Source organism: Sciurus vulgaris, assembly GCF_902686455.1.
Source record: "Sciurus vulgaris genome assembly, chromosome: 11".
Lineage (NCBI taxonomy): Eukaryota > Metazoa > Chordata > Mammalia > Rodentia > Sciuridae > Sciurus > Sciurus vulgaris.
In genome coordinates this window covers 18959815-18977753 of record NC_136472.1, presented here as the reverse complement: position 1 = coordinate 18977753, position 17939 = coordinate 18959815, and the positions used below count along the sequence as shown (strand labels likewise).

Genomic DNA, 17939 nt, shown 5'->3' with positions numbered 1-17939 from the left:
TTGTTGGGGATTCAGAAATAATATTTCATTAATATATTGTCTATTATTGTTTTATGGTATAAAGACAAAACTGAGTGATTTTCAAAGGGAGTTTTTTAACCTGAAAGTCCTAAATTTGTACTGTATGACATTTTACTATGTCAACTCCTGATCTGATGCATTGATAATATTTAAAATATTTGCAATTTTATGTTACTGCAAATAATGCAACAGTGAATATTTGTGTATGTGTCTTTAGGTAGACATAGTCAACAGTTCAGCTTGGTTATAAATGTAAGGATGAATTTGTGGAGTTACAAGTTGTTTGAATATTCAGGTATAGTAGCTGTTTCCACTCAATTTTTGAGTGAGAAATACAATGATCTTTTCTGCTATCATTCTGTAAGAATCACAGTTGCTTCACATTTTCCCATTATTTGATATTTCAATTGTTCTCATTTTAGCCATTTTGTAGGTGAGACAAAAAATTTCAATGAAGTTTATTTTTTTAAACATTTCTTAATGTCGAATTAAAGAACTATGATACAGGTGGAAGCCTTTGAAACCTTTTATCAAAAGCATTCTTCATAGTTTTCTTCCACCGTGGTAATATCTAATACATTAAATCATATCATAAATGGCACCTTGAACGGCAGAGGGGAATCGTGGACTCTCCTTTTATTCTGAAATATTTTCAGAGAGGTACTTTATAATGGCAGCTAGAAAGATTAAGACACTCATTAGATCGTAGTCCCTATAGTTGTAATGGATTATAAAGTGTACCTTTGAGTCATATGTGGTCCTTCAAAAATAGGGTTATATCCATATTTTTCCCAATGAACTGATTCACTGCTTTAGGGAATAGAAAGTTAGAGTAGACAAAGATGAAATAAGTGCGTCTCCTGAGCACGCACACATGCATGAACGCCCTTTACTTCCCATGTAGTCACTGTCTATGTCTTCACAGATTTGTGACCTTGGTAGCCACACCTATTTTATATTATATATCATTTGTGTAAAAGTTATTATATACATATGTATAAAACATGTGTGTGTGTGTGTGTGTGTGTGTTTGTGTGTTGTAAAGCGCATGCCCTACCTAATGAGTTAGGTTAGATTTACTGCCATCTAACAACATTACAAATGTCTCATGTTTGTAAGTCATTATTGCTTTGTTTGTTTCCTTATTTTTTTTCCACAAATGCAATTCAGGTGCTTTCGATGACAAGTCTGGAATACTCAAACCTTGAGCAAAGGACATTCACAAGCTCATATTGGAAGCAAATCATTTCACATTCAGAGTGATACTAAAACAATTCCTTAAGGACATAGATAATTTCCCAGGAACTAAGGAAGTGGCATTTAACCAGCACAAAGAAGTGGGGAGAAGGAAAGAATTTCCTGGATGACCTGATGGAGATGGAGAGTTAACAGTTACTGCACAACTATTATCTTTTAAAAGGCTCTTTCCGTAGCTCTTCAAGAAGGTTGAATAGCTTTGCTTCTAAAACAAGACTTGTTCGAGTCCAGACATTTCTAATTGCCAGACCCTCTGCTCAGGATCCATTCCTCTCTCCAATTTGCTTTTCCATGCACCTGGATTGAGATTCTCAGTCCAAGAAAGCCTCTGTCCTATGCACCAGATTTAGACATTTTGTTTTGGACTTATTCCCCTGCCTTTTGTACTTCATAAAGGTTTTAAAACTTTTTGTGAGTTATCTGAATCCTTAGATAATTAATCGATTTTACTTCCACTTAGGATTCATTAGTACAGAAATTTCTGGATTCACCATGAAAACAAAGCATTTCAATTCCCAGAACACTTAATAAAAAAAAAGTTGCAAATTTTAATGTAATTGAAATAATAACCTGAATGAAATAAGGAGCATATAAAAACTTGGCCAAGATAGAGATATTTTCACAGAGACATAATCCCATGCTGAATTCAGGAGAAAACTGAGCCAGTTTTCTGTGAGTGCTATTTATCCAAGCTACACATGAGATAAGGCAAGAATATTTGCACGTGAGAGGCCAGCCTGGGCAAAATATTGGGGGGGAGCAGGGGAGAGACACATAATGGACCCTGGCATGTTTGAGGATCTGCATTTTTCTGCTATGGATTTTAGTACAAATTTTCATTACCTTAAAGTATTTTAGAAAATCTTCTTTCTCATGAATTTCACCATATGACTTTATGAAACAAAAATTAGTACATATGTGCAAAGGTTTGCGACTTCGTAAAAATATTTAAAAACACCTTTTATTTTTAAGTTTTTGTAGGGCCTCTTTCACATCCTTGTTCCGGAGGCTATAAATCAGAGGGTTCAGCATGGGAATCACTAGGGTGTAAAACAGGGAAGTCATTTTGTCCTGATCTAGAGAGTAGGAAGAACTCGGCCGGAAATATGTGAAGAGCATAGTGCCCTGGAAAATTGCAACTGCAGTTAGGTGGGAGGCGCAGGTGGAGAAAGCTTTGAGCCTCCCCTCAGCAGAGTGGATCTTTAAGACGGATGAGATGATGTAGCAATAAGAGACCAGGACTCCGGAGATGGTACTCAGTTCAATGAAACCAAAAATGATGAATAATACCAATTGATTCACTTGTATTTTAGAACAGGAAAGGAGGAAAAGTGGAGGCAAATCACAGAAGAAATGATTAATCTCATTAGACCCACAAAAACATAGGCGGAATGCCAATGTTGTATGTAACAAAGCATCTGCTGTTCCCACCAGGTAAACTCCAGTCATAAGCAGGAAGCACACCTTGTTAGACATGTCTACTGTGTAGTGCAAGGGGTTGCTGATGGCCTTGTACCTATCAAAGGCCATCACTGCCAGCAGGACACACTCAGAATCTGCAAAGGTGCAGGAGATGAGGAACTGCAGAGCACAGGCAAAGAAAGGAATTGATTTGTTTCTGGAGAATATGTCCACCAGCATCTTGGGTCCAATTGCTGTGGAATAGCAGAGGTCAGAGAAAGAGAGGTGGCTGAGGAAAAAGTACATTGGTGTGTGAAGCTGGGGATCCACTCTAATTAAGAAGATCATTCCAAGATTTCCCAGAAGATTAATGAGATAAACAAGCAGAAATGTAGTAAATATGGCCACCTTCATCTCAGGGTTATTGGTAATTCCCATGAAAATGAATTCAGTCAATGTGGAGCAATTTTTCCTCTCCATTCTTCTCTTCTTGTTTACAACTTTTAAGAAATAATTAAAGGATTATAAATGCATATTTTGCACTCGTGAACATCAATGATATAATGCTGTGGCAGAATATAATTTGTTTCTTTATTGTCATTCTTACTCTAGCAAAATTTCTGAACACAATTCATTTCTTAAAAATCATTATCTATTTAAAAATGAAAATAAATAAATAAATATTTAAGGTTGGAAGTTCAGAAACTGATCTAAATCTACATGCCATTCACGATTTATGACTTTTGATAAGTTCCCAAATTGTTTCCTACTTTCTTTGTTTGAAGAAGTAGATTTAGATGAATTGAAATCACATTTGATATTCAAAGTGATATGAAATAAACACAGACATCAGAGAGACAGGCTGTAAGATATATGAGTAAGCATTTTATATGCATCAAAGTATTCATGTGGGCAAAAAAATGATTATAATCATATTCCTAAAAACTTATGAGCTATTAAAAAGACTTTTGTGTTCATTCCAGAAATATATGGCATATCCCTATTAATTCTGAAAATTATTGTTGATCTATGAGTCTTTACTATTTGGTTAGATATGAAATAAGTTTTATTTACCATTTTAAGATTATTTTTTAATTTTACTACAGTATTCGTTACCTGTTTGTAGAAGAGGTCTGGTACCAAAGGATAAGAGGTCTAACCAAAGAAGTCTGCTAAAAGGAGGCAAAATGGACAGAATTTAACCCACACACTTGCATTTCATTACATTTAAATAAATTTTTGTATTAAAAATGGAAGTAGGATGAGGAACCATACATGTTCTGAGCTCCACAGGGTTCTTGCCTTATTTGTATATTCCCATGCATGTGTCTGGTATGGGTGTGCATTGTACATATGCATGTTTATCTTGATATATTAGATTTGGAATGTTGGTGATGGTTATTTGCGGATTATTTTAAACTTAAGGAAATATGTACTTCACATGGAGTTAAATTTGCACATATAATTATTTTGATATAGTTATCAAACATTTTTGATATGAAACAAACTTAAAAATACCTTCAATTCATTTACGTCCATGCACAATGATAAAAGGAATAAGAATTTTCCTATATAACTATTCTAAAATATTTTAAATATTATTTTTGTGGATATTATCTAATTCAAACAAGTTTTTCTCCAATTCTGAGGGAGAAAAGATCATGTTCAGGCATAGATAGCATAATTTATTGAAGTCAGTGAACAAATATAAAAATGATTCCTTAACAAAATTCTCATTTTTTTTCTTAAAAAAGTGATATTTGAAAAATTTCCCCCTATGTCTTTAAGTCTGGAGACATGAGAACCTACCTGAGGTGAGCAGGTCTTTGATAGCTAAATACTCAGCAGTTAGCATTTTATATTACCAGCTAGCAGCTGGGACTTCAGTTTCTGAAGCTGTTTCCCACAGGATTTGATGTGTTAATTAGATTCCTGGTTCTGTATTGCCCCTGTGTATACAGCTCTGACTTAGCAAATGTTGAGCTTCAGTTCTTTACTATCCTCACTAAATTGACTATGTCAGGAAAAAAAGCTGTAAAGTATATTTTATGTGTATATACATGCTACTACCTGATCAAAATCTTCACAGTCCAAGCAGAAAGCAAATGAAACTAAAACAGCTCAACTCATATTGTTCTTCTGTTCTTCATTTTTGAAAAGGTTTTCCTTCATCATCTCATGTTAGAAATATTATTATCCTTAGATGGAGTTATTTTAATCTTATTATATGATTAATATGCTATTATATTCTTCCTTTTAAAATAAACATTACATTTTTGTTTTCATAAGGCTGTGCAGCCACCACCACTATCTAATCACTGAAAATCTTTCATCATTTAGTAAGAAACACACATCCCTTAGCAGAAACCCTCCTTCTGCATTTTCCGTTAGCCCTGGTGATCTTTAACTTACTCTGAGGTTGTGTATTTACCTAATTAGCAGAGTACATATAAACAGAAGTATAAAATATGTACCTTTTTTTTTCAGGTTTTTTTGGTTTATTTTGTTGTCATTGTTTATTGGGGAACAGGGGAGATGATGATTGGTTCAGTTTTGGACACACTGAATTTGAGATGCCTAAAACATGCTGTATTAGTCAGCTTCAGCTGTCATAACAAAAATTCCACAGACTGCATGACTTAAACAACAGAAATCCATTTTTTTAATTTTGGGAGGCTGGGAAGGTCAAGATCAAGGTTCTGATTTTCATTATAAGGCCTTTTCTCTTGGCTTATAGTTGGCTACCATCTCACACCGTCAGGGGACAGGTACTGGGGAAGTGGGAAGCTCTCAAGTGGAGAGAGAGAGAGTTCTTTGACATCTCTTTTTATAAGCACACTATTCCTACTGGATCATGGTCATACCCTTATGACCTTCATTAACCGTAGTTACTTGCTTTGAAGCCCCATCTCCAAATGCAGACACACTGTGTTTAGACTTCAATATAAGATTGGGAGTGGGACACAAATATTCAGTTTATAACACACATGCAAACAGAGATATTGGTTTGTCTGGAAGGGGTGAGGGGCTGAAGCCCAGCAGGTGGGCTGGGCAGAAGATCCTGATGTGATAGTCATTGGTATGAAATTGGCCACCTGATGCCTTGGGAGTGGGTTCAAATTTTCCAGGATGAGAGGATGACAAGGGAGAAGGATGGGTCTCTGGCATCTAACCTTAAGTAGAGAAGGAGAAGAAGGCAAAAGGGACTAAGAGGAACAGCAAGATTTTGAGGAAAAAAAAAAAATGAGAGAGTATGTTGGCTTGAGAATCAAGAAAAAGAAAGATTTTGAGGCTTACCATATTTATCTTCCTGTGGCCTGGAAAGTTAGAAGTTCCCTAAACACAACCTGCCCATGTCAGAATTCTGGATATGGCCCTGGTTCCATCTTCCCAGAAACTAGAAATGTGATCATTGAACAGTACACATCTATTGAGCATATTGAGCAATTACTGTGTCAAGCTCCAGTATGGCCACTGGGCAGGATAGAGAGGTTGAAGACGCATAGCCTGTTCAAGGAACTCACTGTCTTGTGGAAGAGTCTAATAATGTTTTCCTGGAGAAAAAATGAACAGGGCAGGGCCATGAATATTAGCTATAATGAGGTTTAAAAGCAAATGTTAGAGTTCATGGGAGGCAAAGATTAGTGTGGCCTGAGGGAGTTAGAGAAGAAGTGGATTTCGACATGAAGGGTCAAGTCCTTTATACACATCCTTATGATCTGAGAGCACAGGAACTTCAGACACAAGGAGTCAGGTGAGCATGGGACACAGATATGGCAAATCAGACCCTGCGATGGGTCCCACAAGGCCTCCCAGCATGCCTGCTCTGCTTCTGCTTTATAGAGGTTCTGTGGAAAACATTAAAGGCTCCCTTAAGTGTGCTGACTTGGGGGAGAAATGTCCTATAGTTGTTTGGAAGCAGTGGATCAGTGGAGTGCCTGGCTGGCCTCCAGGCAAAACTTCTCAGCATGGAAATATGTCACAGAGGACATCAAAGGTCAGAGTATATTTTCAGCTCTGCAGGCAGAGAAACTACTCTTGCCATCACACCCAGAAGCAAACAATGTCTAGCGACAAACTCATGCCATCTGAACTCAAACGACAGGTATATAAAGCAAAATGCCAATTTACGCAACTATCAAAACTCCAGTATTCAGTCACTAATATATGGAAGCCTATGGATATATCTCTATCCATAAATTTCTGGTAAATGGGCAACTGAGCAAAACATTGATCAAAGAAATCAGAAGCAGGGAGTTGCATAGAATACCTTTCCTGTTGGAGCAATTGACCCATCACTCTGAAAATGGAAGGTAAGGTGGGAAAACAAATGTCCTTAACCCTGAGTTAGGCTAGAGATATTGGCAGGCTTCCTGTCTAGGAGCCTCCAGTTTGACCACAAAGTCCCCTTCTGCGTCCATGACATATTACTTGGGCCACATGCCAAGCTACTGAAACAGAAAGGACCCAAACATTGACTCAGAAATCATGGTGAGGGGAGCAGACTGAGGAATGGAGAGCTCTTGTACTCAGAGTCCTCCAGGACTCTTGTTGACTGTCCCCTAAGGCCTTTGTACCAATCCTCAAAATGGCAGCAGGAGCAATTCCTGAGAGCTTGTTGGAATTGCAGAATCTCAGTCAGCCCTAGACCTACTGAATTAGAACCTTCATTTTAACAAGATCCCTAGGCAGCTTTAATACACATTAGTGTGAGAAGCATTGCCTTGGGGTATTGCTCTTGACCATTCAATTGAAACTGTTCTAATACAACATCAGTATCCAGTTTATGGAAAAGAGAAAGTAGAGGAAAAACTGCTTTTTTAAGGTAGTGACACAGACTGTGCACAAATCATTTTCATTCACATTTCATTGATGAAAAATTAATCAAGAATACATACTTAGCTGCAAGGGAGGCTGGGAAATGCAGCTGCTAGCAGAGTGTCCATGCACTTTACTAAAGCTCATGGTGATCTATTACCAAAAAGAAAAAAGGAGATGGAACTAGGAGATAGTAGGAGATAGTAACAATCTCTGTTACACACACACACACACACACACACAACACACATACGCATATGACAAAAGAAAAAAGTCAATGCTATTTTGGGGAGGAGTGGGAAAATGACTGCACATGTGCCATGCATTAGAGATTTCAGTCAAAAATACTGAACTTATTTGTCCTTGGTACTAAAGAACCACTTATTTACAATGAGATTTCCTTCACAGATTTTAACGTCTTCCATACCATGTCAGGATATCTTAATGTCAACTATCTTTCTACCACTCCAGGTGCTGCCTTTGTGAAAGGAGGTTGTTTCTATGTGGGACAGAGTGCTTACTAAAAGGAGCCTAGTATACTTTCAAGGCCTCTGTATCATGTTGTGGAGAATCAGCTTTTAAAAGGAAATTATTTCACATGTAATAATTTGAAATAAAGACCATGTTAACAAAAAGGAGGCAGTTTTCACAGAGAATCAAAATTACAATAAGTGTTAGTTGTCCACACATTTAGGATTAATTGTAGGTCTGCTAGATAGCTCTGCTGCTCTCAGCAAGGTTCATTTTTGTGTTTGGGGGTTAGCAGTCTGTGTGCTGAAATAGTTCCCTCTGGTTGGGTGTGAATCCATTCCGTTTGTTTCTCATCAGCCCATTCCTGGGACCATCAGGCTTGTCTGGGCATTTTTTCACAATAATGTCCAAGGCAAAAGAGAGCAAGCCCTAAGGAGCAACCCCATTTTAAGTCTCTGTTTTTTGTCATGTCTGCCAACATCCTAGTGGGCAAAGTATATCACATGGCCAATTGTCAAGGTGTGAGATAGGTCTCTCTGCCCATGGTGGGACAGCATTGTAAAGTTACTTAGAAAAGCCTATGGAAACAGGGAGAGGTGAAAAGTTAGGAATATTTCTGCAATCTACCATAATCTGCTCTTATAATCATCAAAATTATTCACATTTCTCTCATGTGCAAAATATTCTCACATTTAGGCTAAAAGTCCAGGATCTTGTCATCTATATTAGATCCAGATCACATACATCTGGAGTTCCATAAATAAAAGGCAAGTTATCTGCCCCCTTCAAATCCAACAATACTGAACAGGCAGAATAATTGCAATAGACTTTCCCATTCAAAATTGAAAAGAATAGCATTCACTAGTTAATAATAATTCTGAAATTCTGCTGGGCAAATGTTTCAGGTTCTGCTCCTCTGAAGATGGAGAATGTTCCTTGAGTAAGCCCTGTTTTGGCTTCCTGGGAGAGGCCCCCCAATTTATTTTTTCTTCATACTTCCTGGATCTCCCTCTGAAATGTCTCTGATTTTCCTTCTGTTCCTTGATCATTTCTGCAGAAAGCATTGGGAAATATCTTTGGGTCACTTTCTTAACCTACTCCCTGCCTAAAGAAAGTTGCGAGCCAGAAGATTTTCTCTGCTCCATTATTTTGAACAGTTTCAGTTCAGGTTCAGACTGGCAGTGGTTGGCAGTGCTTTGGTTAGTATAACTCTCTCAAAATTTCTGTAGGTTTTCTAATGTATTTAATTCCAAATAGCTCTATTGACCAAAATACACATCCATGGTAACTTTTTGAAACGTGCCTCTGTCTATAGACTTCCTTGTTACTACTTTGAGCATGTCAGTCTACTGTGGGACAAGTATACCTCAAAGTGTATTCTTTTTTTTTTTTAATTTTAATTAAAAATCATAAATTTACATAGGGCAATGTTGTTTGATTCATTCTGTTATTTTTTCCCTTCCCCCCTCCCCTCCCACCCCTCTTTTCCCTCTATACATTCCTTTCTTCCTCCATTCTTACCACCCTCCTTATCCCTAACCCTAAACCTAACCCTAACCCTAACACTAACCCCTCCTACCCCCCCCATATGTCCTCATCTGCTTATCAGCAAAATCATTCGTCCTTTAGTTTTTTGAGATTGGCTTATCTCACTTAGCATGATATCCTCCAATTTCATTCATTTGCCTGCGAATGCCATAATTTTGTCACTCCTCATGGCAGAGTAATATTCCATTGTGTATATATGCCACAGTTTCTTTATCCATTCATCAACTGAAGGGCATCTGGGTTGGTTCCACAATCTGGCTATAGGGAATTGAACAGCTATGAACATTGATGTGGCTGTATCTCTGTAGCATGCTGATTTTAAGTCCTTTGGGTATAGGCCAAGGAGTGGGATAGCTGGGTCAAATGGTGGTTCCATTCCAAGCTTTCTGAGGAATCTCCATACTGCTTCCAGAGTGGCTGCACTAGTTTGCAACACCACCAGCAATGTATGAGAGTACCTTTTTCCCCACATCCTCGCCAACACCTATTGTTGCTTATGTTATTGATAATCGCCATTCTAATTGGGGTGAGATGAAATCTTAGGGTAGTTTTCATTTGCATTTCTCTTATTACTAGAGATGTTGAACATTTTTTCATATATCTGTTGATTGCTTGTACATCTTCTTCTGTGAAGTGTCTGTTCATTTCCTTAGCCCATTTGTTGATTGGATTATTTGTATTCTTGGTGTAGAGTTTTTTGAGTTCTTTATAGATTCGGGATATTAGCGCTCTATCTGAAGTATGAGTGGCAAAGATATTCTCCCACTCTGTAGGCTCTCTCTTCACATTACTGATAGTTTCCTTTGCTGGGAGAAAGCTTTTTAGTTTGAATCTATCCCAGTGGTTGATTCTTGCTTTTATTTCTTGTGCTATGGGAGTCCTGTTAAGGAAGTCTGCTCCTAAGGCAACAAGTTGAAGGTTTGGACCTACTTTTTCTTCTATATGATGCAGGGTCTCTGGTCTGATTCCGAGGTCCTTGATCCACTGTGAGTTGAGTTTTGTGCAGGGTGAGAGATAGGGGTTTAATTTCATTCTGTTACATATGGTTTTCCAGTTTTCCCAGCACCATTTGTTGAAGGGGCTATTTTTTCTCCATTGCATATTTTTGGAACCTTTATCTAATATGAGAAAATTGTATTTATTTGGGTTTGTGTCCATGTCCTCTATTCTGTACCATTGATCTACCTGTCTATTTTGGTAACAATACCATGCCCTTTTTGTTACTATTGCTTTGTAATAGAGTTGAAGATCTGGTATTGTGATACCCCCTGGTTTGCTCTTTCTACTGAGGATTGCTTTAGCTATTCTGGGTTTCTTATTCTTCCAGATGAATTTCATAATTGCTTGCTCTATTTCTGCATCTATTGAAATAATCATGTGATTCTTAACTTTTAGTCTGTTGATATGGTGAATGACATTTATTGATTTCCGGATGTTGAACCAACCTTGCATCCCTGAGATAAAACCCACTTGATCGTGGTGCACTATATTTTTAATATATTTTTGTATGCGATTTGCTAAAATTTTGTTGAGAATTTTTGCGTCGATGTTCATTAAGGATGTTGGTCTGAAATTTTCTTTCCTCCATGTATCTCTGTCTGGTTTAGGTATCAGGGTGATATTGGCTTCATATAATGAGTTTGGGAGGGTGCCCTCCTCTTCTATCTTATAGAATACTTTGAGAAGTATTGGAATGAGCTCTTCTTTAAAGGTTTTGTAGAACTCGGCTGAGAACCCATCTGGCCCCGGACTTTTCTTTGTTGGTAGGCTTTTGATGACCTCTTCTATTTCATTGCTTGAAATTGATTTATTTAAGTTGTGTATGTCTTCCTCGTTCAGTTTAGGTAATTCATATGTCTCTAGAAACTTGTTGATATCTTCGAGGTTTTCTGTTTTGTTGGAGTATAGATTTTCAAAATAGCTTCTAATTATGTTTTGTATTTCACTCCTGTCATTTGTGATATTTCCTTGTTCATTCCGAATTTTAGTAATTTGAGTTTTCTCCCTCTTTCTCTTTGTTAGTGTGGCTAAGGGTTTATCAATTTGGTTTATTTTTTCAAAGAACCAACTATTTATTTTGTTAATTTTTCCGATTGTTTCTTTTGTTTCAATTTCGTTGATTTCAGCTCTGATTTTAACAATTTCCTGTCTTCTACTACTTTTGGTGTTGGTCTGCTCTTCTTTTTCCAGGGCTTTGAGCTGTAGTGTTAAGTTGTTTATTTGATGATTTCTACTTCTTTTGTTGAATGCGCCCCATGAAATAAATCATCCTCTAAGTACTGCTTTCATAGTTTCCCAGAGATTTTGATATGATGTGTGTTTGTTCTCATTTACTTCTAAGAATTTTTAAATTTCCCTCCTGATGTCTTCTGTTATCCATTCATCATATAATAGTGTATTATTTAATCTCCAAGTATTAGAGAAGTTCCTGTTTTTTATTCTGTCATTTGTTTCTAATTTCAGTCCATTATGGTCTGATAGAGTACAAGGTAGAGTCTCTATCTTTTTGTATTTGCTAACTGTAGCTTTGTGGAATAAAACATGGTCTATTTTAGAGAGGGATCCATGTGTTGCTGAGAAGAAAGTGTATTTGTTCTTTGGTGGATGGTATATTCTATATAAGTCGGTTAAGTCTAAATTGTTGATTGTGTTATTGAGATCTATGGTTTCTTTATTCAATTTTTGTTTGGACGATCTATCCAGCGGTGAGAGAGGTGTGTTAAAATCACCTAGTATTATTGTGTTGTGGTCTATTTGATTTCTGGAATTGAGAAGGATTTGTTTGACGTACATGGATGAGCCAATGTTCGGGGCATAGATATTTATGATTGTTATATCTTGCTGATTTATGCTGCCCTTAAGCAGTATGTAATGTCCTTCTTTATCCCTTGTGACTAGTTTTGGCTTGAAGTCCACATTATCTGAAATGAGGATGGATACTCCAGCTTTTTTGCTGTGTCCCTGTGCATGGTATGTTTTTTCCCCTTTCATCTTTAGTCTATGGGTATCTCTTTCTATGAGATGGGTCTCTTGCAGGCAGCATATTGTTGGATTTTTCTTTTTAATCCAATCTGCCAGTCTATGTCTTTTGATTGATGAGTTCAAGCCATTAACATTCACAGTTATTATTGTGATATGATTTGTATTCCTAGTCATTGGACTCATTTTTGTTTTTTGACATGATTTGGTTTCTCCTTTATTTGGCTATTCCTTTAGGCTAGTTCCTCCCGTTGCTGATTTACATTGTTGTTTTTCATCTCTTCCTCATGGAATATTTTGCTGAGAATGTTCTGTAATGCTGGCTTTCTTTTAGTAGATTCCTTTAGCTTTTGTTTATCATGGAAGGATTTTATCTCATTGTCAAATCTGAAAGTAAGTTTTGCTGGGTATAAAATTCTTGGTTGGCATCCATTTTCTTTCAGGGCTTGGTAAATGTTGTTCCAGTCCCTTCTAGCTTTTAGGGTCTGGATTGAAAAATCTGCTGATATTCTTATTGGTTTCCCCCTGAATGTAATCTGATTCTTTTCTCTCATGGCCTTTAAAATTCTGTCTTTATTTTGAATGTTAGGTATTTTCATAATAATGTGCCTTGATGTGAGTCTGTTGTAATTTTGTATTTTTGGAGTCCTATAAGCCTCTTGTACTTGGTTTTCCATTTCATTCTTCAGATTTGGGAAATTTTCTGATATTATTTCATTGAATAGATTGTTCATTCCTTTGGTTTGTTTCTCTAAGCCTTCCTCAATCCCAATAATTCTTAAATTTGGCCTCTTCATGATATCCCATAATTCTTGTAGATTCTGTTCATGATTTCTTACCATCTTCTGTGTTTGGTCAACCTTGTTTTCAAGATTAAATATTTTGTCTTCAATATCTGAGGTTCTGTCTTCCAGGTGATCTATCCTATTGTTTATGCTTTCTATGGTGTTTTTAACTTGGTTTATTGTTTCCTTCATTTCAAGGATTTCCGTTTGTTTTTTTCTCAGTATCTCTAACTCTTTATTGAAATGCTCTTTTGCTTCCCTTATTTGCTCTTTTAACTGTTGATTAGTGCATTCATTTAATGCCTGCATTTGTTCTTTCATCTCCTCGTTTGCTTCCCTGATTGTTTTAATTATGTACATTCTGAATTCCCTTTCGGACATTTCTTCTGCTGTGCTGTCATTGGGTTTTATTGATATAGTATCTAGGTTTGTTTGGGACATTTTCTTCCCTTGTTTTCTCATATTGGTCAGATGTCAATGGGACTCTGTGGTATTGTAGATTTCCTCTATTGGCTTATAGTGACCCTGTAGATTTCCAGTGTATCACCTACCAGCCTTCAGTATCCAGAAGTCTTGGATTAATTTGATAATGCAGTGCTTCCAATGAATGCTGCCCCTAGCTCGCTACTGGTTCCAGGGAGAGAGACCTGGAGAGGTCTCTTGTTGACCAGCCCTGGTCCCAGAGGCTGGTTGTAGGTCGGAGGTCTCCACTGGCTTGGAAACTTGTGGCTGGCTCTGTGTAGACAGGCTCTCACTGGGCGGTTTGCCCCGAGAAGCTAGCCTAGAGAGGCGCTTCCTGCTGGAGGGGGGCTGGGCTGCTTGGGGAAGTCCCTGGCGCCCTATGCTGGTCACTGAAGCAACCTGCGGGTGGGCCGGAGCTGGCCGCACTGCTTCTGTGCAGAAGGGCTCTCATTGGGGGGGCCTGTTCCGAGAGGCTGGAGGATCTGTCCCTGTGGGTGGAGCCCACCGCCAGACTGCACAGAGCTGCCTGGGGGAGACACTATCTGCCCTGTCCTACTCTAATAAGCCACTCAAATCCGGGCCTGCCACCCAGCTGAGCTTCGCTGGGTGGGGGAGACTCACCCTGTGGGTCTATCTTAGTCCGAGTCTCTCAATGCCTCCCCTTCTTGAATCCTGGGTTCTGGGGTGACTGGAGATGCAGTCACCCTCTATTCCACCATCTTGGATTGCCCCGTGGAAAAAGCCTGAAGCTGGAGGGGGACAATGCTGCCTGGAGAGGTCTCTGGCTGCCCAGCCCTGGTCCCAGAAGCTGCTTGCGTGTCGGATGTCTCCGCTGGCTTGGGGACTTGTGGCTGGCTCTGCATTGAGAGGCTCTCACTGGGTGGTCTGCCCTGGGACGCTAGCCTAGAGAGGCGCTTCCTGCCGGAGGGGGGCTGGGCTGCTTGGGGGAGTCCCTTGCGCCCTGTGCTGGTCTCTGAAGCAACCTGCAGGCGGGCCGGAGTTGGCCGCACTGCTTCTGTGCAGAAGTGCTCTCACTGGGGGTCCTGCTCCGTGAGGCTGGAGGATCTGTCCCTGTGGGCGGAGCTCACTGCCAGACTGCACAGAGCTGCCTGGGGGAGATGCTATCTGCCCTGTCCCACTCTAATAAGCCACTCAAATCCGGGCCTGCCACCCAGCTGAGGTTCCCTGGGTGGGGGGAGACTCATCCCGTGGTTCTATTTTAGTCCGAGTCTCTCAATGCCTCCCCTTCTTGAATCCTGGGTTCTGGGGCGACTGGAGATGCAGTCACCCTCTAGTCCGCCATCTTGGATCGCCCCGTGGAATAAGCCTGCAGGTGGAGGGGGACAATACTGCCTGGAGAGGTCTCTGGCTGCCTAGCCCTGGTCCCAGAAGCCGCTTGTGTATCGGATGTCTCCCCTGGCTTGGGGACCCGTGGTTGGCTCTGTGTCCTGCCCCAGGAAGCTAGCCTAGAGGGGCGCTTCCTGCCTGAGGGGGCTGGGTTGCTTGGGGGAGTCCCTGGTGCCCTGTGCTGGTCTCTGAAGCAACCTCAAAATATGTACCTTTTGTCTGCGGTTTCTTTCACTAATTCAGATACTCCCAGGACTCATCCATGTTGTTGCATTTGCATTTTTATCTATGCAATCCATTTTCATTATGCATTCACCAGTTGATGGTTTGTTCCTTGTCTTGTTTCTTCTTTTTCGCTATTAGGAATAATGATGTTATAACCATGCATATCAATACAAACTTTGTCATACATTCAGTCCCCAATGGCAAGTCATCACCCACATTAATTTTATGAGTATATCACACATAATCTTCAATAAAGATTAATTTCTTCTACTAAGAATTTATCTACTAAATATAAGACCTTAGAGGTAAGATCAATGTGTATTCTCTGTGTTCCCTATGGTGCCTGGAATAAGGATTGGCAAAAATTATTGTTTAGTATTATTTTTTAAGTATTTTACAATAGCAACTAGAGATCAAATGTAAAAATACACTGACATCATGAATTATTTTCCTAATGATATAGCTTTATGTGCAAGATTGAATCACGTAAGAATATTGACATGGATAATCAATATAAAAAAAGTGCTTTTTTTTTTAAATTCCAAATATATTTTAGTTTGTTATTATCCACACTACTTCTTTCAAAATCAAGAATAATTATGTTAGTCTTTCTTAATCTCCAAAAATCCTCAGCATATAGTAATGAAATTATCCAGTTGTGAGATGATAGCTCATTATAAATTTAATACACATCCTCTACATCTGTAAAGATGTTACCATTTTTACATACCTGTTAAAAATTTGTGTTTTCCTCTAAGAAATACCCTTTGCCCATTTTTATGTCTCCCATTAGATTCCTAATATTTTCTTTATATAATTAGAAATTCCAGTATTGAGTGTATACATATTTATAATTGTTATGTCCTCTTGAAGAATTGGTACTTTATCAGTATAAAATTGCCTCATTTTCTCTTCTTACAGTTTTCAATCTCAATTCTGTTATGTCTGAAGTAAGCAGAGCTAGCCCGATTCTTTTTTCATTTGCACTGAATGGATTTTCTCTCGTTTCATTATCAAACTATATGTGTCCACTAATGAAAAATGGATTTCCTGTAGGCTGCCCATAGGGGGGTCTTAATTTTTATATCTATTCAGCCACTCTATGCCTTTCCATTAAAGAATTTAATCCATTTATATTCAAGGTAATTATTGGTGGTTGGGACTTACTAGTGCCATCTCATTAATTATTTTCTGGAAGTTTTAAGAATTCTTTACTCTTTTCTTCCTCTATTACCTTCTTGCTTTGTGGTTTTATAGTTTTCTGCATTGATATGTTTTGAATCTTTCCTTTTTATGGCTAATCTGACTATCATATATATTTACCTTGTTGTTACCTTAGGGTTTACATAAAACGTCTTGTACTTACAAGTGATTATTTTAAGCTGAAAACAACTAAATTTCATTACCTACTTAAATTATATTTTCACCTCTCACATATTATATTTTGATGTTATAAATTTTGTCATGACTTGTATGTATAATAAAACATTATAGCTTTAATTGCTTTAATAATTTTACCTTTTAATCTTTATACTAGAGAGAGAGAGAATTGATCAATTGCCATTATGGTGCTAGAATATTTTGGATTTGACAATGTACATTTATTCATGAATTTTGTCCTTTATGTATGTCCATGCACCTACTTATCACTCTTTTTCTTCAACGTGGAAAAGGCCCTTCAGCATTCTTGTAAAGTAGTTCTCTTTTTCTTTATTTCACAAAGTCCTTATCATTCTTTCATATTTTAAAAACAGGGTTGCTGGTTAAAATCTATTTGTAACTTTTTTGTCCAAGAGGATGAATGCAACATTTCAATTCCTTTTGGCCTGCAAAGTTTCTGATAAAGAAAACTTCTGACTCTCTAGATGATTCCACTGTACATAATTCCCTTTCCCTAGCTGCTTTATAAAATGCTCTCTCCTTAAAATTTGACAATTTGTTTATGATAGGTCTTAGTGTGGATAGTTTTTGATTCATCATATTTGGTGTCCTTTGGACTTCTTGACTTTCTCCTGCTCTGGAAAGTTTGGGACTTAATTTTTGGAATATTTTTCTGTCTTTCCTCCACTTTCTTCTTTGCCTGGTACTTAAAAAATGTACATGTTGTAATGATTTATAACTCTTAAATCATTGTAGATTTTCTTTTTTTCTTTATTCTTAATAGAGTGTATAATTTCTAGTTGTCTGTTTTCCAAGTTCACTGATCCTTACATCTGATTCATGTAGTTTGCAGGTGAATCTCTATCTAATTTGTTAGTTCAGTTATAGCATTATTCAGTTCTATAATTTCTATTTGCTACTCTTTAGTATATATTTTAACTCTCTTGGTTAAAATTCTAAGTATATTTTTGCCTTGCTATCTTGAACTCTGAGTGCATTTCTTTGATGATTATTTTAAATTTCCTGTCAGGTCAATCACAAGTCCTCACTTCGCTCATGTCGACTTCTGGAGATTTATCATATTATCTTCATTGTTTAAATTTGGAGTAAATTTCCCTAGTTTTTTTCTTTTCCTCGATGCTTTTTATCTTTGGTCCAAGGATAATTATGTAAGTCTAATACCCATTGCTTCCAGTATTGATGGGTTGAGAGGCAAACCTTGGAGGACTTTGGGGTTAGTAGTAT

General features: G+C 37.9%; 1 protein-coding gene across 1 annotated transcript; it reads right to left on the bottom strand.

The window, feature by feature from the left end:
* Positions 1 to 2226: 2226 nt before the first annotated feature.
* On the bottom strand, positions 2227 to 3162 carry LOC306639240 (olfactory receptor 5W2-like; the record flags this gene model as incomplete). Its single annotated transcript, XM_079102636.1, has 1 exon — positions 2227 to 3162. Exon 1 carries the CDS (start codon positions 3157 to 3159, stop codon positions 2227 to 2229), a length of 933 nt encoding a protein of 310 aa, XP_078958762.1. The 5' UTR covers positions 3160 to 3162.
* Between the last annotated feature and the right edge of the window lie 14777 nt (positions 3163 to 17939).